Source organism: Lithobates pipiens, unplaced genomic scaffold, assembly GCF_037356315.1.
Source record: "Lithobates pipiens isolate NorthernLeopardFrog02 unplaced genomic scaffold, aLitPip1_a1.2 Scaffold_13, whole genome shotgun sequence".
NCBI lineage: Eukaryota > Metazoa > Chordata > Amphibia > Anura > Ranidae > Lithobates > Lithobates pipiens.
The window spans coordinates 190,317,164-190,342,708 of record NW_027507718.1 but is presented as its reverse complement, the minus strand read 5'-3'; the positions used below and the strand labels follow the sequence as shown (position 1 = coordinate 190,342,708).

At 39.3% G+C, this 25,545-nt stretch overlaps 1 protein-coding gene across 2 annotated transcripts in view; it reads left to right on the top strand.

The window, feature by feature from the left end:
• The window catches only part of EFNA2 (ephrin A2), a 424,854-nt gene that overhangs the window by 306,437 nt on the left and 92,872 nt on the right, over positions 1–25,545 (top strand). Inside the window, exon 1 of one of the 2 annotated variants that reach the window (XM_077476029.1) lies at positions 9,861–9,881. The exons of the other annotated variant lie outside the window; for it this stretch is intronic. Within the exon in view, the coding sequence (XP_077332155.1) occupies positions 9,877–9,881 (5 nt within the window). The 5' untranslated portion in view covers positions 9,861–9,876. Of the gene's footprint in view, positions 1–9,860; positions 9,882–25,545 lie in introns of those variants that run through there. 2 annotated transcript variants of the gene reach the window in all.

Sequence of the window (25,545 nt, the reverse complement as noted above, 5' to 3'; positions counted from 1 at the left end):
GATCATTCCCTAAGCGGTAATGCTTTTCTTTACTGAAAAATTGTACCAAAAATGTAGGTGTAACAGAACTGGATACTATTCTACTGATTCTCTAAGAAAGAGAGGAATGCGGATGCATATCTTACACAATTGGTTTGTCATTTTTGGATAGAAAAATTGCTAGTCTTACAAACAGCAATTCTACAGCTTTATGGTTCTGGAGACTTTTGTCTAAGCGAGATCTTTCATACAAATTACCTTTCTTAGATTATCCTTTGATTAATGATTTTTTTGAATTGATGGTCACCATCCTAAATGTTTTGAAATTCTCAATGTGGAAAGCGTTCCAATTAATATTTTTATGAATATATATCAACATATATCTATATATAATATATAGATATATAATAATAATAATATATATCTATATATATAGATCTCTCTCTCTCTATATGTATATATCTATATATATAGACATATATATATATAGATATATTTTTCTTCCCATCCGCATAGGCTACCCACACATTGGTTACTGACTCATCATCTAATCATCCATAGGCTACCCGTTTATATAATATAACGATGAGGCATTGTATATATTGTATTATATTATATATAATATAATACTCCAGTGCTAAATTGCCATAGTTGAAAAAAAATTAACTAAAAGTATAATTTATGCCAGAAAAGCAAACCTATGTTTGTCAAACAACTTCATTAGGTTTATTGAAATTCTTTATGAATTTGTTTAACGTGATTTGCTCTTTTTTGCCAAAACTGGTACTAAGGTTACACCCTTTTTTAACCTGCAATTCATGCATGATTATTGCTTATCAAACACCAGACACGAAAAAACAATAAACACGATAATAAATCAAAGAATACATAACTGAGTTTATTGTTACAGTATGCGATATTTAATAGAGGGGATCAGCCAGCGCACTGGTGAAATGGTTGTAACTTAAGCAAACAAATAATAAGAGCTTTCATAAATGATATAAATGTCCTGTGGAAACGTTCCAATTGCATTTCAGATGTCCTATGTTTGGTTTAATTTTTAAGAATTTTATTAGCTTAAAAAAAAAAAAAAATTTGATGGTAAATGTAGGTTTCAAGCCTTACTGTTTCATTGTTCTGGCACTCTGTCAGATTGTCCACACACACAGAGCAACGTGAGAACATTCATGGCTGCATCTTTTCCACTGGCTATTGTTTTTCACATCCTTCTATTTCATAGTACAGTGACCGGTCTTTCCAAGACTCAGTTTATTGCGGTTATAATCTTTCTTCCAGTACCTGCTGCGTGCACAGCTGCCAGACTGTGTTCTTTCAAAATCCACCTGTTTAATCTGGTTCTCCAGAACACGCTGCTTTCTATTCATGTGGTGTCCAGCATTTTGGATGTTTGACTTAAATTACAGTATTGCTACGCTAATATCTCACTGTTTATACCACGTGTAGGGCATCTGCCTTTTAAGCCAAGGACTGACAATGGCATATATTCAGATAAACTATCAAAAAAGTCATACCTCTTCATATACCTTCCAAGTTGTGTTAAGGCTTTTTACTATAAAAATTTTAAATTTGTTTATTGAAATTTTTAATATTTTTAACATATCATATGTAAGATATTTTTCACCATATTGTACGTTTGCAAGAAGGATACTGTAAATCTTACTTTGGCGTAATTTAGACTTTGTAGGAGGCTGCAAGAATAATCTAGAAAGAAGTTTTGAGTAAAGCGCTTCAGAATTCTTTTAGTGGATATTGAATTCATATAGCAAAGTAGTATTACCGTATATAGATTAAATGTGATTTAACTTAAAGCTTTCCTTTATAGGGTACAGATTTAAAAAAAAAATATATATGATTTGTTAGGCGTGGATCACAAATGTATTTATTACACACACACATATATATATAACATACACATGTACATATACAGATAAAATGGTTGGTGATTTTGCATTTATTTTTCACATCTTGATCTAGGGACCCCTTGACTTTGTAGTTTAATGGATAACAGAACCATTGCTCATAAATAAGAATGAGGCTATGTGAATATGTAAAAAAAAATGTTAAAAGATTTGAATGATGATTTAAAAACTTGAATGATGGCAAGTGAATGAATGATAATAAATATTACAGTCAATTAATGTGACTTGTATGATTTTTAGCTCAGTGGTCACTGTTATCATGGTACTTTTAACGGTAGCCAATCTCTTCATGGTTATAACTGACCTGTAAAACTGCCTGAAAAAATGAATTTCCATTAAGTTGGAAAGTTATTTTGACCAATAACCCCTATTCTCACGCCTTGCTCCTAAAACGCCATCCAATGTTTTTCGTGTTCACCAAATATTCATGTAATTGTTTGAAAAATTGTCCCATGTGTGGCCAACCTTTATGTGGGAATGTTAAATGTTCATAAACACTGAAATTATAAACAGCATATATTAGAACTGCTGATTTTTATCGCTATGTATAAAATGGTTATGGAATGTTCACATTTCTATAGTTATTCATTCAACATTGGCTAGTTTGGTATCCACTTTATTTTTTTTGCAGGCTATCAACCTTAAATATTCCAATGCTTTTTTTTTTTTTTTCATTGACAAATGGTCTTCCTAATTTTTTATTTTTCAACTTTTCAATGACCCCAGCTTCACCACACCTAATGTTTTTGCTAACTATCCTACATTTAATACAATATACTGAAAACCCCAATCAAACAATACATCATTTTTTTTATATTTATTTATATTTTTTTTATCACTTCAAACATGTTTTTCTTTCTTATATTAACTGTAATGTACATTTATGGAAATCAGTAGTGATCAACCGGATACACTTGTCTAACTTTGTCCTGCCATCGAATCACTTTGACCATTCTGAGAATCAATAAACATTAAGCCGATTATAAAATAAACAATTTTTGTGGAGCAGAAAACAATTCCTTGTCATAAGTGGGCAACAAAAGGGAACAAATTGAAGACAAACAGGTGGAGGGAAGGCAAATAATATTTAAATTGCTACACAAGTGAAATTACGGCCATGTTGTGTTGGGAGTGGGCGGCGGGTGTAAAATTGCTAAATGGCGTGGTATTTCTGAACCTGTGACAGAGATGTTCTCCAAAGTGCTCTGTAATTACACCTTGTCTGATGGACAATGGTACTGGCTGATTAGATCCAGCTCTGGGAGTGCTACCTTCAGCAGGGCCTCACTGAGATAAATAGCATGTTACTAGAAGCAACTAAGCATGCTGTTGATGAATATTTGTGTTTTAGTGTGAAGGACGCCGCTCTGAGTCCTCAAAAACACAAAGTAAGACCTTAAATGTACAATTATGCATATTTTCTGAAATACAGAAAATGAAAACACAATTTGGAACATGTTCGGCATATAGCAACTTGGAAAGGAAATGGAAAACATAGTACACAGTAAAGCATATTTAGACCCAAGAGAAAAAAAAATGATATCCTGCAGCTTACCAATCCTTAGATGTGGCATTCCATTTGTTTTCTTTTTTCTTCTTTTACTTAATTTTCACCTTACGACCCTGCCGGTTCTTTTCCTAGGGTGACAACCCTCCCTCACTGTACTATATCTGTGGAGAAGCAGCATTGTCATCCTAGGACCAGGCTACAGAACACCCCCTTTGCTCTTTTTTATAACAAAGAGTGGAAGTGGTTTGTAGTCAACAGAGAGAACTGTGTAATTGATACCCGTGAAGTACAGGTAGAGAGCACAGGAAGCATTCTGTATTTTTTTTTTAAATCATTGAACCGATGTAACAAAGCTCTTTCAATGGTATAATTACCAGACGGAAACAGAGGGAAGTCGAAATGTTAGGGTTTACATACACTTTAAACTGTTTCTCAAAGGCATCAGAAATAAGTTGTCTATCACATTAGCAATTTCATATAACACTTTAAAAACCCATCACAACTAAATATCAACAATTTTGTATTGTTCTGACTGCTTAAGGATGATAAAAGGTGATATCTGATTGGCTGCTATATGTTACTGCATTTTCCACATCAATGGTACTCTTTGTACTGTCGTCTTACATATACCCTCATGTCTACATACTCCTATTGTAACCTGCTTATACAGGATTTTGGGCAGAAGAGATATTTTGCTCCCCTTAAGCCTAATCTGGGCATGATGCCAGGTTTGCCAATTTAAAAGGAAAAGTGTTGGCAGCCATGATGTTCTTCTGACTGCTCTATCTGTCTTTTCCTGGGTCTGCAAGTACCTGTAATCTGCATTTCCACTATGATCTGTGTATTTAAAATCACAAGGGAGTCTTCCCTTCTCATCTGGACTCCTATTAAGCAGATACTGCAATTTAACAATGATGTCTCAGCAGAGGTGAATAAAAAGGCTTGAGTGATTTATGTTGTGAGGATAACTCTAAAAATACAAATGAGAAGTTATAGCTCGAACTATAATAAAATGTGTCTTTTTATGGGACTATCCTTTCATAGAAATTCATACAATTTATTCCATTTCACAAACATGCACTCGAGTGTCGAGTCTTGTAACTAGCGATGCAGCTGTAATTTAAATCCTCTATTTCCATGCATGTGCTTCACCTAGGGGTTCCATAACCCGGCATGTCTTGCGCTGGTCACATTCCATTTCCTCCAGTCTCACAGGACTATTTAAATTATTGATCATTAATTTCCAAGAGCAGATCCCAAGGGGGTAGGAAAATACCCCCCCTGGGGTGCCCAGCCCTGTCATCCAGAGGCCAAGTGTGTGTTGCACTTGGTCCTAAACAAATTACAAGGTGTCTGCCATCACGGTTATATATCTTCACACCAAGAGCTGACAACTTTAATGAAGCGAGGGACAAGCATCAAATCCCACACAAAATATTTCTTTAGCATGTGTAAAAGAGGCAGATGCTGGCTCTATCACTAAAGTCATCTGTAGAGGAGCTGAGGGGCTTTGGCGGTGTAATTTGTGATGACGTTTAATCAATAGTTCATACTGTACTTTATTGCAAAGTCCTGGGGGCTCTATTTATTTTGTGAGCCATCCAAAACCAATACTGCTCAATTAAACTTGGATGGTGCTGCCTCACGCCCCGCATTTTCAGTTGAGCCCTTTCCTGTGCTGTGGCTTTGATTGAGGTGTATGAACCATTCACTGTTCCAAAATTGATGCCAGGTTAACTCTTTTCCTACATTACTGAATCGCTAAGGCTACAAGTAAGAAAATACAGCCAGGGAGGACAATATTGTCGACTACAATCAGTAAAAGAGAACCCTTCTGTTCTCCAGCATTATGTAAAGCTTAAGATTGGTGGTGTGATAGCATGCTGATATACACCAGTCTCTATTTTTCCAAAAGGAACATCCTTTGTTGGTCTGCCCTATTCCTTCTGTTTAACAACAGCCTGACTGTGTATGGCATGTCTGTGATGAAAACAATACATGCACAGGGAGAATCCTATCAGTAATCCATCCAAAGGGACATGAGTATCACATTCCTCTGGAGATGAATGGAGTGGTAGAATGAACAAGAGATCTCACAGATAGAGAGTTCTGTTGGAGCTGAGAGTGCTGTAGATGTGTATTATCCATTCAGCTGGGAGGGAAAAAAAAATCACAGACTGGCAGCTAAATGGTCCTCAACAAAAGGCCATGGAAATTTCATCTTTCAGCTTTTTTTTATGCGTTCATCTTCTGTTTTATATGAAGACGAAATGAAAAAGTCTGAGGGCAAAGGTGAGCTGTTTTGGATGCACACTGTGAAAACACTTCTGTTCTGGCCAGATTCACATAAACTTCAGATCACTAGGAAATAGGAACGGACCTGCCTGGTCTGTGCAGTTTTGTGTGCCTACTGTGCATGAACAGCGCAGCGTGACTGTGGCTTTATTATGGTCATCTGTGTGATTTGACTTCGAGCAGGAACATGCACTTGTACAAAATCCCTGTCTGGGGACAAAATTTTAACAGCCTGTACCCTGTCTATATTTATACTTTCTCTCCCGTTTATCTTCGCCACCGCCTTCATTTTGTGTATCATCTGTGCTTAATAATGAAAGCTTAAGCCAAACAATATTGTATGACATGATATACACCTATTAGCATTAATCAATAAATAAGCACCCTCATATGTGGATTTTGGAGTAAATATGTTGGGGTAAATATACTGCACAACCACGCGTTTTATCCACTTTCATCTGGTTTCCAATGTGTACAATTTATAATATCTAATAAAGGGTAATTTAACAAATTTGTTAGTCTGCAAGGAGCTCTGAGTTTTTGATTTAAATGCAAATGATTTCTAATCCTTGCTCCTTGCCTAGACTTTAATATGAAGAGGAGTTTTGAAAAGTGCCCTGGTAAATTGTTCTCTTGTATTAATTTTACATTTTAAAAGTTACCTTGCCAGGGGCACGGTTGGAGCTACTTGATTGTGAGGATAAAAAAGAACTGCCCTTAATTAGTGTTTTTCCCTGTGTGATCAGAGAGCTGATGAGGGTAATAATGAGATGGGAGGTTCATTTCCGATATTGCCAAGCTGAATGTAGCTCCCTCCCTGATATGGAGCCTGTCTAGGTGCCTGTGCCCCTCTGCCATGTGCACTCTTTCCTGACCGTGATCTGTTTCTTAAGTAATTGGTCTGCTATATAACACATAACATAGCCATCATTGCTACTATGCATTGTTACTCAAGTTGCAGACTTATTGACATAATTGTAATCAGGGGTATGTTTTTTCAGAAGCTTGCTGAAGGAATTCTATGAGCTTTTACTTTGTACAATGTCCTATAACCTATGGTGTATGTAATGGACATTGTTCAAATATTTATGACCACAGAGCAAATGGAATAATCCTAATTCAAATAGCCATTTTATATACATCAGTGTAAACCAGATTTTTTATATGTGATCTTTTAGGGCTTGGTTGCGTAACATTGTAGTAGTTACTATTATCATTATTACTACTACTATTTTATGTAGAGCAGACAAAAATATTTTTCATGCCTCTCTCTAAGTATATTATGTATATGTTCAAATGCCATTTCCACATTAAAATAATAAAGATTTATTCAAGCACACTAAATAAATATGATCAAATATTATTTAATTGCGCATTTTCAAAAGCAGAGAGGGAAATTCCAAAGGGAGGAGGCATGTAGCAATTTTATGGGAGCAAAATTTAAATGCATGTATTCCAGCTTTGAAGCAATTTAGTATTTTGCATTTCCACTCCTTAGAAGTATTCTTACTGTCAGCTCTCTGGTACATTGTGCCTTTAAATGTTGCATCTGCTTTCATTCACCCGGTGTTTCCCTATCTCTATTAAATGCTGGAGTATCTGCTCACACTATCAGGCTGCATTTCCAGGGGCCATCAATATGATCCTACCCATCGTGCTGAATTGCCACTTACAGGCCCAGTGGGACTCTCTTTGTTAGCTGGAGCAATCTCCATTTAAATAGAGATCAGATGGATGAATTCTTCACATGGAAGAGAGACAAGTAACTTTTTGGCATAAATGTTTTTTCAGAGAGGTGATAATCCATAGCTCTATAGCATCCTTAGGTACAGACATTGGTCTGCAGTGTTCCCAGGTATAACAAATGCTACGGAGAAGCAGAAATTGTCTTGGTAAAAACATATCCTAAATCTACCTATGTAACATTCGCATGGTCTTTATTACAGCAATAATATATGGGTTATCGAATACTTGATTTAGGAACTAGAGCTTGTGTGATATTTCAGCAGCAAATGGCCATAAGTGCAGGTTGTAGCTAACATAGTAATAGTAATCCTCAAAATGGTTTTAAACCTCTAGAATTTTATAGTGAAAAGTACACTTAAGTTATAGTTATGATGATCAAGAGTGGCCAGTATAGCTTAGATGACTACAAGTGATCACGGCTGGACAATTCTGAGAACAACAGTTACTCCGAGAGCATCACTGACCTATTCTACAATGCAGTGTATATTTGTTAAAAGTAACATTGAGCATGGCAGTAGTCATTATTACTAATCAGTGAACCCATGTGTAAACTGGAATTTGACGTTTAATTTTTTTTTTTTTCGGATGATTATTACTATTGTATACATATTGTCACTATTGTGACTCACCTACTTTGTGACTCACCTGCTTTGTTTGCATCAAGCTTGACAAGACGGCAATTTGAGGTCTACCCTGGTCCACTTCCTGTGTCTTGATTCGCTTCAGTTTCCCTTACTGAATCTTCTTGCACTGCAGAAGCTTCTGCAGAGTGCACAAACATGCTGGGGGTGATCCAGCAAATCCACATGTAGTCCTTGTTGTTGGAGTTCTATTTTTAAAGTAAGCGTTCTCCACTTTCAAGATGCCTGTTGTAGTGTTTGACACCTGGGTGCAGTTCTTTGCTGTTTCTCAGGCTGACTTTTGTTGCTGACCTTGCTTGTCCTTATTCTGCTTTGATCCCCGACTGCACATTTCCTGTTTGAGCTGATTCATGGTTCTGGTTACCTCTGACAACAACATCTAGTAACATGCCACACTTATGTTTCTGTTCCATCTGGAACCACCTGGCTTGTTACTATCCTGCTAGCTTATTGACTAAACCTTCTAGTTCACTGTTTCTGTCTTGTCCAGTCGCTGGACTGCTAAACCACCTGCAAGCTATGGTTTGCCCCTGTGGGGTTATTGGCTTGCTGCCCAGGCTCTATAATCCACTGCATAAATTCCTGGGAGGAACCAGACTACCAGAGCACACTGAGAGAAAAATGTAAAATTGTAATTAAGGCAGATAATTGAGCAACATCATGTTTATAATAATTTCTTTAAAATATTCATAGTTGAAACAAGGGATTTATTTAAAATGTAATATTGCCAATGAAACCAGAGCTTTGATAGAATATAATAGCGTCACCTGCACTTAGACCATGAATTTCGATCCTCTATGTAGAGATTCATGAATATCTGCTTTTGTGGGATTGTGGAACACTGTGAAATGGGAAATCTGGGTCTATGGCCTCTAGGGTTGTGAAGACATTCACCATCCAGCTCTGTGTCTTATGAAAGACCTTCTGGTGTTCTAGAAGTTCATGAATTATTCCCCTGACTTTCTTGCTGAAGTGTCAGTGACCCAGCCACTGACTTCACAGAGGGGGTTCTGCCAGTGTTTTGTCTTGAGTTGTTTAAAAGGAGACTGACAGCTGACAAGCGTTCCCGTAGAGCTCCTCGCACTTGTCTCCCCTTGCAAACATATTACAACAGGCGTACCATTTATGCCTGTCAATCTAGTCAGAATATATGAGGGGGATGGAGTGCACAGATTTGGGAGATTCAATGCAGTTAATTCCTTTGTGTTTATATTTGCGTATCAATTAGACCAGCCCATCCGTCAAGATGGCAGCACACACTAGTTTTAGTATGCAAAATCCTTCCTCTTCCTTTTCTATTTGCATGTTAAGGAATTCACACATAACCTGTGTTGATAATTTATGCTCTGTGCCCATAGAGTAGCCAAGTACCAAAAGCACCAAAGAAAAACCACAAGGATCTATATTAGAATGGATTGCGATGTTACTGGTTGATGCTGGCTGCGCCGTTACTCTGCAAAAAACTCACAATCATGACTCTTCAATCCAGCAAGTTTGCTATGGGGCTAGTGTTAAGGTCTTAGTACTTTTGCAGATTACTATGGCAGCTTATCGCTAGCCACTTGTTTTATCATCTGCCCTATTTTATCATCAGAATCAGGCTCGTCAAGTGCCAGTGTTCAGAGGTCATGCTCAAATCAGTATTTTGAAGCAGACACAATAACCTTTATTAGTTCACTAACCCCTCAACTCATTACTAATCAATACTGTGAGAAGACTGCAGTCCTCAAGGTATGAGTCGGGCAGTGCACTGCTATAATTGTAAATGCCGTAAGTACAAGAAAGCATTCTAGACATCTTAGTGATCTGTTCCTTGGGTATGTATATTTTCTCATGTTTAAAGGGCATCAGTGAGGTTAGGAATATGGGAGCTGCCATTGCTGACTTGATTTTTTTAAGTTGGAGATGGCATCTTTATCTTTCCATCACTGCCTACTGATTTACTGATCTAAAAGCATGTACATAAAGTATGAGAAGTCCTGACAACTAATATGCGCAGGTTATTTTCAGGATAGCAAAACACTAGGTAATGAAGAAAGGACAAGAATTACATACTTGATGTGTTCACCTTCTATGTCAGGTTCCTATTATAACCTTTGATGCCTATTTGGTTTTACACCTGACATCAATATTTTTGCACATATAAAAAAATGATTGCGACAGCTTGATTTCTTTCAGTTTTTAGTAGATAGCAGTTAATGTCTGATAGCCATGTAGATGCAGACAGACTGTAATTAGAGTTGATTTTGCTGTAGCGCATAAGAATCCCATATATATATAGTTTGCATGTACTAATAGCCCAAACTGATGAATCTGTGATCACAGTTATGAACAGAAAATAATAGACATTTTATTTGCCCTAAGAGTGAACATTTCTGTTATGCACATATATTACATTAAATATTCATCAATAGTAACATTTCCGATTCGCTGTCCTTCTCAAAACTTTTCTGACCTGCAAAAGCTTGCAAGTAAAAACCACCAACTCCTGACTGACTCTGAAGGTTCTAAGGGAGTTTATTGTAATCAAATACTAATTTTATACACAAGAAAGGTGAAATTGTTTAGTGGAGCAGATGTTTCACCTGAAATCTGCTTGCATCTGTAACTGTTACTGTACATTTAAATTTCTACTTTAATAAATTCATTTGGGAAGTTCATTTTGATTGATAGCACCTTTTAAACACAAATGTAATGCTTTCAAAACTTATTTTACAACCACCCAAAAAAAAAAAAAAAAAAATATTTATATATATATATATATATATATATATATATATATATATATATATTTTTTTTTTTTTTTTTATTTTTTTTTTGGGTGGTTGTAAAATAAGTTTTGAAAGCATTACATTTGTGTTTAAAAGGTGCTATCAATCAAAATGAACTTCCCAAATGAATTTATTAAAGTAGAAATTTAAATGTACAGTAACAGTTACAGATGCAAGCAGATTTCAGGTGAAACATATAGATCTATCTATCTATGTATATATATATATCTATATATATCTATATATAGATATATATATATATATATATATATATATATATATATATATATATATAGATATATAGATATATATATAAACACACAAATATGTATGTACAGTATTTACAGATATACCAGATTCTAATATTCTGTAAAGGTCAGTCCAGTGCAAATCTATAAACTAAAATTGAAGTGTAACAACACTCTATTCTACCTAGCATTGTAGGTATAGACATTTAATGTAAGCACTTACTGCATATTTAGAGGCTATTCAGTTCGCATTGTGCGCTATAGAAGTATTTCATTCATTCATTCATTATGATTTGTGCCTGTAAATTTTGGTGAGTTTACTTGTGAAGCATATCTTTTTTAGGAACAGATTGCATTATTGGTCTTACAACATGCATTTTTAATACAGACAGCAAGCCTAATGCCGCGTACACACGATCGGAATTCTCGTCGGAAAAAGCTCTGATGGTTTTCCCGACGGAATTCCGACGGAATTTGGCTCAAGCTGTCTTGCCTACACACGGTCACATCAAATTCCGATCATTTATAACGCGGTGATGTACAACACGTACGACGTGACTAGAAAAAGGAAGTTCAATAGCCAGTAGCCAATAGCTTCTGTCTCGTAGTTGAATCTGAGCATGCGTGATTTTTGGCATGTCGGAATTGCATACACATGATCGGAATTACCAATAGGTATTTTTTTTGTCGGGAAAATTGAGAACATGCTATCAATTTTTGGCTGGTGGAAATTCGGACAGCTAAATTCCGATGGAGCATACACACGGTCGCATTTTCCAATGAAAAGCTCTCATCGTCTTTTTCTGGCCTGAATTCCGATCGTGTGTACGCGGCATAACACCCACATTATTACCATATGACACATATATGTTTGTTTTCCTACACTGCTTGATTGCAGCAATTTTTGGCCCAAAGTGGAAAAGCAAGCACATTGGATCATCTACATTTTTGCTAATGCAGCATAACTAGAGAATTGTAGTGTGGTCATATTTGCAGTGCAGTGTTGCAGAGGTAGGTAAACCAAAAAAACTTGCTGATCATAATTACAAATTATTTGGTAAGTAATTAAATTGGAACTCCAGGCTACAACTAAGCTTAATGTGTTACTAAACCCACAACAGTAAAATCAGTCTGTATATGCAGTAAAGAATGCTTGTTATACTCACTGTGGAACCTAAGGGGTTAATCCTCCACATTGTGTAAAAAGGCTATTTGATCCTGTCTTCTCTGTTCCTCCTCTTCTTCCACTGTCCCCAACCCATCTTTTTATAGTACAGAGAATAGGGGACAAGCTGCACATTCTCTGTTTGGTTTGTATTGCTGTATTGTGATCAGCACAGGGCCAATCAGCACTGTCCAGACAGAGGGTCAGGGGTCCTGCATTCTCATAGGACAATCGTGGGAGAATGAAAACTGCTCCTAAAAGCTTTAATCAGACACTCATAGAAGTCACAAGACTGCTGTAACTGCTGATGAGAAAATGTATTCAGCAGTTTATATTTACTAAAATAATTGCATTTCCATGTTCTGTGTACTCTGAGAGACCAGATATAGTGAATGCAGGGTCCTGGGTTTAGTAACACTTTAAAGCTGCTCCCACTCACTTCTAATGCCACGTACATATCGTATATTCCGACCATTTGTATGCCCCATCAGACTTTTTCCGTCAAAAATTCAGACAGATTTAAGTCCCATACACACTATCAGATTTTCTGCTGATTTTTCCCTTCAGATTTACCAAAGCCATGTAGTGCAAGGGCCTGCCTGACTGCATACAAATTGAAACTCCTAATGTTTGACCTCATATTATATGGTTTTGGTAAATCTGAAGGAAAAAAACAGCAGAAAATCTGATAGTGTGTATGGGGCTTAAGATAGAGAACATGCTCTGAAGCAAGTACGAGACAGAAGCGCTCGGTCTGGTAAAACTAGTGTTTGTAATGGAGCGCATTCTTTTGTGCTTTATAATGCTAGAATAATGAAGTTGTTTTGCTGCTGAGTTCCGACAAACTTATTTCTTTATTATTTCTCGTGATCTCATGAATAATCTTTTTTTTTTAAAGCCAGATCTCTATAATAATGTTTAGAATTATTTTTTAATAGTCTTTTTTTTTTCATCAAGATTTCAATTTTTTGGGATTATTGAAAAATTATCTCAAACTGAACAGCAGTAAAATGATCTGAAAAGCACGAGTCTGAAAAGCGTGAATCGTCTCTCACCAAATTTCTACTAACACGAGATAAACCAGAGATTAGCAGAAGGAGCCCAAAAGGTGGCTCAGTGGCTATTGAACTTCCTTTTTATAGTGCCGTCGTACGTGTTGTACGCCACCGTGTTCTTGGCGGTCAGAATTTGGTGTGACCATGTGTATGCAAGACAGCTTGAGCAGAATTCCGTCGGAAAAACCTTTTGAGTTTTTTCCGACGGGAAAACCGGTCGTGTGTACAGGGCATAACACCTATACGAACTACCCTGTAAAAACAAGATGCATGTCTTTGCCTATTCTTAGACAATGGATAGTTTCTTGAATATCCTACTGAGTTCAGTGTGGTATACCATATCAATAGAGTTAGAGCACTTAGAAAGTCAAATCAAAGTAGCTTAAATGCAAGTGAATGAATCTCAGAAGCACCTGCCTACATGCATTTTACCTACTGAGACTGATGCCTGTCTGTACTAACTCTTCATTGGTTGGTATTTAGGAGTCTTTCCCTCTTTAATTGAAAATGTCCAATCGTTGCACTTGTGTCCAGTACTTGTGTTTTACACTGTTCTGTAGCTCTGAATGACATTTGGAAAGTATTGAAATTCCTATTAAAGTGGAAGTAAACCCTCCTATTGTTTTCAGCCAAATAAGCTGCCATCTTGGCCTCTGTTTAATGTTCAACTGCCATGAAGCTGCACATGTTATCAGCACTGACACCAGCCATTGGATGATTTGATAGTTGGTTGTGAGCACATCTAATGTGCCAGTTACATTCCTGGCATTTGAAACTGTTAAATCTATGGGTTTACTTCCGCTTTAAGGAGGGATGCCTAAAGCTCTTTTCAGGCCAGAGACCCCCAAACATGTTGCCCAATTATATAAAAAAGAATGCCAAGAATACTTCTCTGAATCCACTGTCATGTGATGTGCTGAATACTGAATCTTCTTTTTTCCTCAGTACAAAGTGAGAGAGCCCTTATTCGGGTGCCTAAATCACTGTCTGGGTGACGTGGACACTTCTCATTGGCTATCTAGCAGCAGGGTTACCACAGACTCCAGAAGGCTAAAGTAGTGTGATGGCATCGGGACGTTAGGCAGCAACGGGACCAGTTGGCAGCAGACCTGGACTGCAGTAGTGGAACACCGGTCTGCACTATTGGCAGAGGTGCTGTGAAGGGTCACATGATGACAGGGCCAGATCATTAAAAAAAAGATTTTGGGTGCCCCTTTTAAAAACAAAAACAAAATGATGAATGGGTGCGAAGGATGAGTTGGCTTTGATTTTTACTTGGAGATGGGCTTTAAAGTTGCTTTTGAGTTTTCTTCAAGGCTTCTTGTATTGTTGTCTATTTTCAACTACAGCACTGTTTTAACCAAGTAGAAAGTTGTTGAGAACCTTTATAGAGTCACAACAGCTAGGCTTTCTAAAATAAAATGAAGTCATGAAGCAAACAGAATAAACTGTACTCCATATTTTTTTCAAGAAATGAAATCCCTTACAGGCTCCTCTGGGGTTTGACAAGTTAATTTAAGCACTGTCTTGCAGCCACATACAAAACACACCCACACTACCTGTCCCAAAGGCAGTACACATGTCCCAAGCTCTCAAAATATGTACACACTTCTATTTCCCACCAGAGATAACTGTATTAACTTCTTTCATTGTCTCAGCCTGGCATCTATTCAGAAGAGCCCTGGGCAAAACATTTTTATCCTAAGTATACCAATCGCTCTAGAATGAAGTCAACAATTGTTTTTGCAGGTAATTAGGGTAGATTTCTCCTCTACCTGTCAGAGACTCAAAACAGAATCGTAGCGACAGGCCTGACATATCTCTGCTAGCGAAGTAGATTTATCCAACTAGAAGTGCAATGGGTAGAAACCTCAAATTAATTGGTGAGGAAACCCTGCTGTGAAAAAACGTCAACATCCTGCTTTGGGATTTAACATGGGGGACACATAAATTTTGTCAAATTCATGTACGGAAAATCTTACAAGATATTTCAATTAATCCCTATAACAATGGATAGCTGCACACAGGGGAGTAAAATGCATTTCTGAAGAGATTGAGATTGTTCACTTCTCACCTTCACTGAGCAATAAAATAAAACATACAATTAACCCCTCTCTTTGTACGGGTAGAATTGATGAAATATGTATAGAAAGACATGGGTGCTTCTAATATTCATGTAGCATTAATTCCTCAGGGCTGTCTGTATGCAGAAATGAGCTGGCTTATGACAGTGCACTGCTGAGCTCGCATTTGAGTCTCCATTTACAAGTGAGCAATCTCATCTTCTGCTATTCGTAGCAACTTGCGTGGTTTGCATTTTTCAAATTAGAGAAATAGCATGTCTTTTTGTTCCTTGGTAGAAAGCAAAGCTGGTGTTTTCTCATAATATATGACTTTCATTGAAGTAAATGAGCACAATCCAGCCAAACAGAGCAATGAAAGCTTAAACTGTTTTGTACCAAAAATGTATTGTTCATTTTAAGGGATCCCAGGTTATCAATTTATGGCATCGCTTCACAAACTAAAATAAGCGCTAAAAGTAGGCATATATGGTCTAGTCAGTGGAATCCTCAATATTAATCATTTCCTAAGAGCTGGCGAATATTGTAATGTGGACGGTGACTTTGTTACAATATATTTTTATTACAATAAACTAAAGGGAAATTGGTGGGAGAGGGAAAAGAAGATGAGGGGCTTTAGACATTCACAAGTTACTTGTTACATATCAGGGTAAGAATCCGTGGGTTGAAATTACTAAAAGATTAGGGGATGTTCACTTAGCACATAATATGTTAGACAAACATACTCTTTGCTAAATTAAGATAGCACCAAACTTGGTCATTGTAATGCAACCACAGCAAGCATGTTAGATGACTGCCACTGAGGAAGTAATTTGACAATGAAAACCATAGCCACCAGATGTTAGCAAATGTTTTCAAACAGCATATACCTAGTACAGCCTTTCTCAACCTTTTCAACACAGAGGAACCCTTGAAATACTTCTCTGGTCTCGGGGAACCTCTGCTAAAAGTTAGAAATCTACAACTCATGATACATTAGTGTGATGGTCAGTGGGAAGAATGGTCCTTACACTTGTGGTCATTGGGAAGAATTACCTCCTTACAGATAGCTAAAAAGATTAATGGTGTGAGTGGAAACTTATCTGAGAGGCAGAGATTGCCCAATGCTGAAGGAACCCCTAGCAACCTCTGGAGGAACCCTAGGGTTCCACGGAACCCTGGTTGGAAATCACTGACCTAGTAGCTAAATTGACAACATGAGAAATGGTAGGGTAGAGTCCTTCAATTTGGAGCTAAGAGTTTTGAGTCTTGCTGTTAAATGCTGATTATTTTTAGGGATAATAGGCAAACTACTGTAAAAAACATTGGCAGCTGGACACTGCCACCGGGGACCTGTTCCAGTGGAAAAGCATTAAAGCATAATTCCAGCTTTACATCTAAAAAATATGAATTTCCAACACCCTCTCCACTCCTCCGGTCCCTTCAACAAGAAGGTGTTAATGGTAAAGGACTCTCAGAGAATAATGACTATATTTTATGACGGGAAGTCCGCAACTGCTCAAATAACTATTCTTTACAACTGTGGTTCTCAACCTCAGTCCTCAAGTACCCCCAACAGGCAATGTTTGCAGGTTTCCATTTATCTTGCAAAGGTGCTTTAAATCAGATTCAATGGCTTGGTATTTTGGACAGCTATTTTAGCTAAGAGAAATTCCCAAAACATGTTGGGGGTACTTGAGGACTGAGGTTGAGAAACACTTCTTTACAACAGTGGGTAGAAGTATGTATATCTTTATTTATACCATTTTGAATGTTTAAATAGGTTACAACAACAGTAGATCCTTCTAGGATCCCCCCAGCTTAAATGTTTAAATGGGTTACCACAGCAGAAAACCTCCCACCCTCTGCTTTGGTATTAAGTGTTTATTTTACCCCCCCCCCCCCCCCCCCCCACCAACAGTACAGCAGCAACAGCAGCAGAATTTAACCTTACCTGGTCACACACTCCCACGTTGCTCTCTATTGCTTCCTACCTTACCGGTACTGCCAGGCGGGGATCACTTTGCCTAACAGTGCCGCCTGATTCGGTGCTGGGTGCTAGAGAAAGCATTTCAGTGCCTGGCACAGTGTTGCAGCTCTGCAAAGTCAGCAGTTGTAGAACCAGCCCAGGAAATGGGGGGCCCACACAGGAAGCCAGTCGGTTATGGGTTGCGTGTTGAGTGCAGGGCTATAGACATTTCAGTGCATGGAAAACACAGGAGCTCTGCAGTTTCAGAGACTGTGCAATCACCATGTCGGGCACTAACAATAATTAGACAGTCCAGGTAAACACTATATTTTTTTATTCAACCCCGTGGGTTGAACGAGAAAAAACATACAGCTCCAGTTGGAGCCACTGTACTAACCATGCAAGGTTAGTTCAGCGATCTCCCCTGCTGAGCTGTTGTGTTCTGACAGGGGGACACCACCCCCCCACCAGAACACTCCGATCAGTGCTTTCTGCCATTGGCTAAGAGCGCTGATTGGGAGTCCGGTCGGATACTGATTTTCCAGCATGCTCATCTGACAGAAACCAGTCTCCCAACATTCGGCCAGTGTGTAACCTGCAGATCACGTCCTTCTGATTTGCATTTGACCTGCTTCAAGTGGGTTTTGCATTCCCATAGACTTGTATGGGAATGCAATCTCCACTTGAAGTGACCAAAGCCAGCTAACACAGACCCAGAACTTTACTGTAGATCAGGATTTTTCCTATTTTAATGATTATTGAACAACAGCTGAACATCTTTATCATATCGGCATGGGGAGCAGGTATCCCCTCTAGGTGAGAATTACCTAAGCATGGACCACCCCACTGTCGCATCACATGCCACAGGAGGCCATTGCAGCGTTCTCTCCCACATGCGCAGCGGGGACTGTAAAAGAGCATAAAGTCACATCCGGCTCCCACATCCAATATGGTGGCGTCAGGGATCTGAAGAGTAGCAAAGAACTAGCCCTGGTGAAGGCAGAGCTGGACTCCTGGGCTGGAGAGTGTCCTCTTTAAAGAAGCATGGCTAAATAGAGTCTGCGCCTATATATTATCAGATTTTTTTCTGTTTTTTTATCACTTACATTACTTATACTAAGGGAAACTCAGGAAAACTCTAAGACCCCTTTCACACTGGGGCGGGAGTTGACAGTAAAACGCTGCAAGTTTTAGCAGCACTTTACCATCATTTTAGCGAAACTATTCGGTCGTTAGCAGGGTACTTTTAACCCCCACTAGCAGCCGAATAAAGGGTTAAATGCGACCGTGTAGCGCCACTTTCCAGGCAATAATTTCAATAGGCGGGAGTGGTGGTACAACGGGTACAATGCCGCACGACCGTGCAGTTGTCAGTTAAAGCGAAGCAGTGCCGTTTAGCAAAAAAGGGCCTGGTTGGGCAAGGGGTAAATTCTTCCGGGGCTGAGGTGGTTAAGGTAACAACACTGCTGAAGTTGAGGAACCATTCCTGGACCTTGACACCTAGATGCAGGCTGTGCACAGGGCTTCAATTTCTCCAACTTCAAGCCTCACCCCTCCTGACTCTTTGCCCCCAGTCATTGACATTCAAATGCCAGAATCTCCACTGCTCCATTAGGCTTGTGGTACATATTTCTTATTAACCACTTCCTTACTGGGCACTTAAACCCCCTTCCTTGCCCAGACCAATTTTCAGCTTTCAGCGCTGACGCCCTTTGAATGACAATTGCGCGGTCATACAACACTGTACCCAAATGAAATTTTTATTCTTTTTTCCCCACAAATAGAGCTTTCTTTTGGTGGTATTTAATCACAGCTGGGGCTTTTATTTTTTATTAAACAAACAAAAAAAATGGAAAATTTTGAATTCAAAATCATGTTTAATAGTTTGTTATGAAATTTTGCAAACGGGTAATTTTTCTGCTTCATTGATATGCGCTGATGAGGCGGCCCGGTGGGCACTGATAGGCTGCACTGATGGGCACTAATAGACACAGTTAAGGTGGCAATGATAGGCACAGATAAGATGGCACTGATGGGGACAGATAAGTCGGTACTGATGGGCACAGATAAGGCGGCACTGATGGCCACTGATAAGATGGCACTGATAGGCCCTGATGGGTGGCACGGATGGGCTCTGATAGGTACCACTGATAGATGGCACTGATCGGCACTGATAGGTGGCACTGATGGGCACTGGAAGGTGACACAGATGGGCACTGATAGGTGGCACTGATGTGCAGCACTGTTCAGGCACTGATTGTGGGCACTGACAGGTGGCACTGTGGGCACTGGCAGTTGGCGATGGTGAGCACTGGTAGGCGGCACTGTTGCCTACTGCTAGGTGGCACTTGTAGGGGGCCAGGTGGGGACTGAGGAGCTGGCGGCACATTGCAGTGATCGGGACTGATGTCCCTCTCACTGCTGCCGATAATCGCCTTTTTTTTTTTCACCTTGTGCTGTAAGCGCAAGGAGAAAAAATAGCCGATTACCGGCTGCGTTGGCATTACATGATCAGCTGTCATTGGCCGACAGCTGATCACGTGGTAAGGGGTTGGGATCGACCCTTTACTCCGATCTGTGATCCAGTGCGTCTCATAGACTCGCTGATATAGACGGCAATGCAGGTCCACGCTGTAGCCATCATTCGGCTATAGCGTGGATCTCTAGTGGTTACAAAATTATGCTTTATTTTTATATAAGATATATAAAAAACAAAATACGTAATCGGGGTACATTCCACCCTGTACTACGATGCAGCGCATAAATACACTACATTGCAATACAGCTCTAATCACATAACAAATTACATTCACTCAGTGGTATGATGCCTAACATGTTGTGCGGAGCAAAGTTCCCTGAACCATCACATCATGCGTGATGCCTCTTAACCACAAAAGCATTGTGTGGCCCCTTGACTCAGGTGTCATTCACATATCTAAACCAATGGCAAGGAGGTTTTCCTGTGTAATGTGTTGTTCAAGGAATACATATTCTGTATCTGAAAGAGACATGGGGAATCAATAGATGAGTAATTGCCTCTAAACACATATACGTTAAGCTGATAAAAGCACAGTAGGTAATTCATTTTGGCAGGGGAAGTTACTATTATACCATGGTGAGATGGAAACATGAAAAGAGAGAGAATACAAAAAGTAATACGTAAATAACTGAAGAACCAAGCTCACTCCTATTTTACTTAATATAGCCTGGCCCTTGTGAGCAATTGTTTTTTTTTAGATAACGTAGATACGCTCTAGTGATAGTAATGGTGTGGAAAGGGGATGTGAATTGCAGGCAACAGGATTGAGAGAAATATCGTTTCTAGCAGTCCGACTCAGCTCATACGCTGAAACTTGATTTTAAACAATAACTTAGAAATCATTCTTAAATTTTACCACTGGAAAACACGTATGGCATATTTTAATAAAGTATGTTTTAAACTGTGATTAGACCACTGTAAAATATCTTCTTATGAAGAGCATAATAACAACCATTTGTAAATTTAGCCCGGTACTGGGCTACAACAATATGGAAAAAAAAGACATTGCATTTTTTACTTCTCTCCCTCTACTGAGATACTGATGTTATGGGGTACACTTCTCCTCCAGCCAGCAGAGGAAAGCTTGCCATAGACCTTTATGCAGAGCGCTGAGGGTCCTGGGAGTTATAGTTTGAGATGGCAGCCATATAATGCGGCCAATTGGCTCCTTACACTACAGATCTCAATACACACTGTGCTGTAGGAGGAGTGAGAAATGATTTTTATTAAGCTTCATGGGAAAGTTCTTCCTCTTGGTGCTTAGGGAGTTAGAGAGAAAGCAGCTCTGTCTGAATATTCGCCAGCTAGCAGGAGACCACACCAGTGGAGATCCGAGCCTGAGACTCGGAGTAAGATCACCTGGGTAAAATCAGTCTGTATACGCAGTAAAGCATGCTTGTTATACTCACTGTGGAACCTAAGGGGTTAATCCTCTGCATTGTGTAAGATCCCTTTCACACTGAGGTGCTTTTCAGGTGTTTTAGCGCTAAAACTAGCGACTGAAAAGCGCTCCTTATGCCTCCCCAGTGTGAAAGCCCAAGTGCTTTCAAACTGGGGTGGGGCGCTTGCAGGATGGAAAAAAGCGGCATCTTTGGGGTGGTTTGGGAGCAGTGTATACACCGCTACCCCAAAATGCCCTGCCCATTGAAATGCAGCGCCACAACACGGGTGCTTTTAACCCTTTCTTCGGTTGCCAAAAAGCACCGGTAAAACGACAACAAAGTGCCGCTAAAACTAGTGGCACGTTACCGCTAATGCTGGGCGCTTTCAGAGTGAAAGTAGCCTACAAAGGCTGTTCGATCCTGTCTTCTCTGATCATCTTCTTCTTCCACTGATTACAATATATTTCCTGATATTTACAGAGCCGGTGGACAGGCTGCACATGCTCAGTTTGGTGTGTATTGCTAGAGAGGTTTTTTTTTTTCTTGGGAGAGTGCATGTGATCAGCACAGGGCCAGTCATCGCTGTCCAGACAGAGGGTCGGGGTACTGCATTCTCATAGGACAATCATGGGATAATGAAAACGCCTCCTACAAGCTTTAACTGGGGCACTCATAGAAGTCACAAGACTGCTATATACTGCTGATGAAAAAGGGTATTTAGCAAATTATATTTACTAAAATAATTGGATTTCAATGTTCTGCGTACTGTGGAAGACCAGCTATAGTGAATGCAGGGTCCTGGGTTTAGTAACACTTTGATTACTTTGCAGTGTTAAATTTTGTTATTACCATTGTTAATTCCCTTTTATTCCTGCCTAGCTAGTTGCCAACCATGTTGGGTGACATTATGTTAAGTTTGCATTTACTACTTGGTTTAGTGCCTGTTTTCTGTGATATAGCACTACTATTGGGTACTAATTATTACTACTACTTTACTACTTTCAGTGAGTTCCTGTGATATTATATGTTTGTACACATAAGCTGATATGTAAGAGGGACTGAGGTTTTTGGAAAAGGTTGAGGCAAAGAATAGAAAACCCATCCTAATCAGCTGCTTCTATAGGGTAACGCTACATAAATGTGGAAGCAGTCCATATAAATGCAGGAATATGAAGGATGTCTGTGAATTCAATGAAAAAGTCAATAAATGAAGTATTACTTTTTTGTGGACAGAGGGAACAGTCAGTTTGTGTAATTATCACTCATTAATGTGATTCAGAATTAAAAATGTGCTTGGTGCCAGCTTCAAACATACAGTGCTCTAAATGCCATTTTAACCTGACTGAGTCGGGCACGCTTACTGTAAATCAGACAATGCTGTCATTGGTGCAGTCAATTGTTTTATGTTATATAGATACGCAGAGATATCTTTACTTTTAAGGCCAGTTGTCTATTGGGAAAAAAAAAATCTGAAATGTGAACACACTGGGAAGTTGCGAATACTGTGTAATATCAGAGTGTGCAGGTCCCAGACAATTAGAAACGATGTAGCCTACGCATTTCCCGGACAGTTCCGCTTCGTCAGGGCCTTGAAAGTAGCACAGTAGGATATCGCATAAATTCTAATTTATTAATACATTTTTAAATAAAATATTAATAGACAATACATGAGTAACATGATTTGCATGAACTAAAGTTTACAGATAAACAGAAAAGAGGTATGTTAATACATTTATTTTACACAGGTGTATATAAACGTTATGTCATATTTAAACATTTGTTGATACAATCTATATATTATGTTGTAAAACAATATATATAAAGTTACATTACATAGTTATTCATAATACAGCGGTGTCTTCGCATGCAAGGAGTGTTCTAATGAGAATACTCAAATGAAATAAAGGTTACATATAATATGAAAAATGTCTACATATACGGTAGAGGTTGGTTTTTCCATATGTATCAATGTAACTGGTTTTATTCCAAATATATAGTTTTTCAACTCACCCATTGACTGTAAGCGGAAGACACCGGCTCAGAGGGACATAGGTTTGGCCTTTGTGCCTGTGGGGACACTCCACACCACCACGACAAGTGAAATATGATGGGAGCGGAACCCCTATATGCAGAAGGAATCTGATAAACCTTATAAATTGAATATAGAAGGAGCGTGTGAGGGGGAGGAAAGCAGTGAGTTAGAGCGTGAGGAGAAAATGTGAAAGAGGAGGAAAGAAAAGGGGAGGGGAATGGGGGAGAGGGGAGGGGGGAGGGAAATGGAAAAAAGGGGAGGGGGGAAAAGAAAAGTGGGGGGATGGAAAATAGAGAGGGAAAAAGGGAAAGGAAAGGATGATGGGGAAACAAAAAGTGGAGGAGAGGGAAATAAGGAGAAAAGGGATGGGTGGAGGGAAAGGGGAAAGGGAAGAGGAGGGAAGGGGAGAAAACATAAGGAAGGAATGAGGGAACTGGAAGAGGAAAAGGGGGAGGGAAAAGGGGGGAGGGAGGAGGGGGATGGGAGAGATAGGGGGAAAGAAAGGGAAGGGAAAGGGGAGAAGGAGTTGGGGAGGGAGGGGGGGGGGAGAAAGGAAAAGGATGGAAGGACGTGGAAGGAGAAGAGATATGTGTGGGGTGATAAAGATGAAGTGTCAGTGAAACTAAAAATGTTCATAGTTACTTACCTAGAATGTATGCTGTGGTTTATAATTACTTTTATTAAGAGCTCAGAGATACACTCAGTGCCAGCTGGTCCGAAGAGGTAAGATTGGAGGGGATGACAAAATGTGTATATGAGCTTTGGGAGAAGGTCCAAAGACTAAGCCTCAAAGAGGAGATCTAATTAGACAAAAACAAATATAAACCTTAATGAAGGAACTAAAAGAACATGTCAATAGAAAAGGGAGTGGGGAATGAGGTGTCCATACCTGTAATACTTCAAGAAGACGTTCTTCCTCAGCGTCCCTCACATATGAAGAGGTGAGCCTCTGAGGGAAGACTGAAGCAATGTGCTTTTATGGGAGGTGGGGCCGCCATTTTTTTGTACAAAGGGGTGTATGTGTGGGGAGGATCCTTTGGGGTCGCTCCAGTCGCCCAGATCGTGGGAAAACAAACAGTGAACCCAGGGGATCTGGAGGGACAGGGGCAAGCCCATCTATGCACTCTAAGCCGCGGGGGATGCATGCACGAAATTTACATGCAGAAAACCCCCGGTCCATGTCCATCTGCCATGCATTCCTGATGGAAAATGAATGTGGGCGGATTTCTCAACCCGGCTTGCCCTGATAGGTCACCAAGAAAGAGAGGCTGAGCCACGCCAGGCAGTGGGGGACTGGACTGAAGCGACGTGGCATAGAGCCGGCACTGGTAAACAGCCAGCGTCAGCTATGCTGCGTTCCACACAGGGAAGGGGAGGAGACCAGATACCTGGCGGCTCTGAAGCTAACAGGCATTGGTGTCCTCAGCTGTAAAATCCCGATGGGGACGTCTCTGGGGGAGCCTGATTTTACTATTGAATAGGTGTAGTTGTATAGAATTACAGGCATTCAGGAGATCCTACATGTTTTGCCATTTACAAATGAAACTTGAATCTGTTGTCAATGAGATATCCCCAATGCCTGACTACTAAGGTGACACAGGATGGAGCATATTTGGAAAGCAGTGAATGTGACAGCCACCAAATATTCACCACATTTGTGTCTTAAATTACAGGGAAAGGTTAATGACCTGTAAATGTCACATTCACTGCTTTATAAATTTGCCCCTTTGGATTTCAAAGAGCTAGCGTAGACAAACTGCTAAATGCACTGCTGAAACACATGTACTGTATGTTAGCCTTACCTGCTAAGAAAAATCTGTAATTCTTTGTTCCAAAGGAGACAGCCCTTGGCAGATACTACACAAAGTCCTTAACAATTACTTATCTCCACTGCAGTTAAGGCAATACAGAATGGTCAAGCCTGTGGTTGGAGATTGAAAAAACAGCTTATTGATGAGATTATATCCCTGTACTCTTCTCCACTCAAGATACTCAAGTTGTTACATTCCCAGCACTATGCAATACAATAACGTGCGCTTGGTTTGCAGTGCTCTCCTTTCTCCTCCAAGTCTGAATGCTGAAGTAGAGGAGAAAACAGGAGATTAATACAAGGACTGATTAAGATTCTGTTTAAAAAATATATTTTAAATTCTGTATTTAAGACATATTTAATTTAATGGATGAAATTGGATTAACTGCTTAAGCTTGCACTG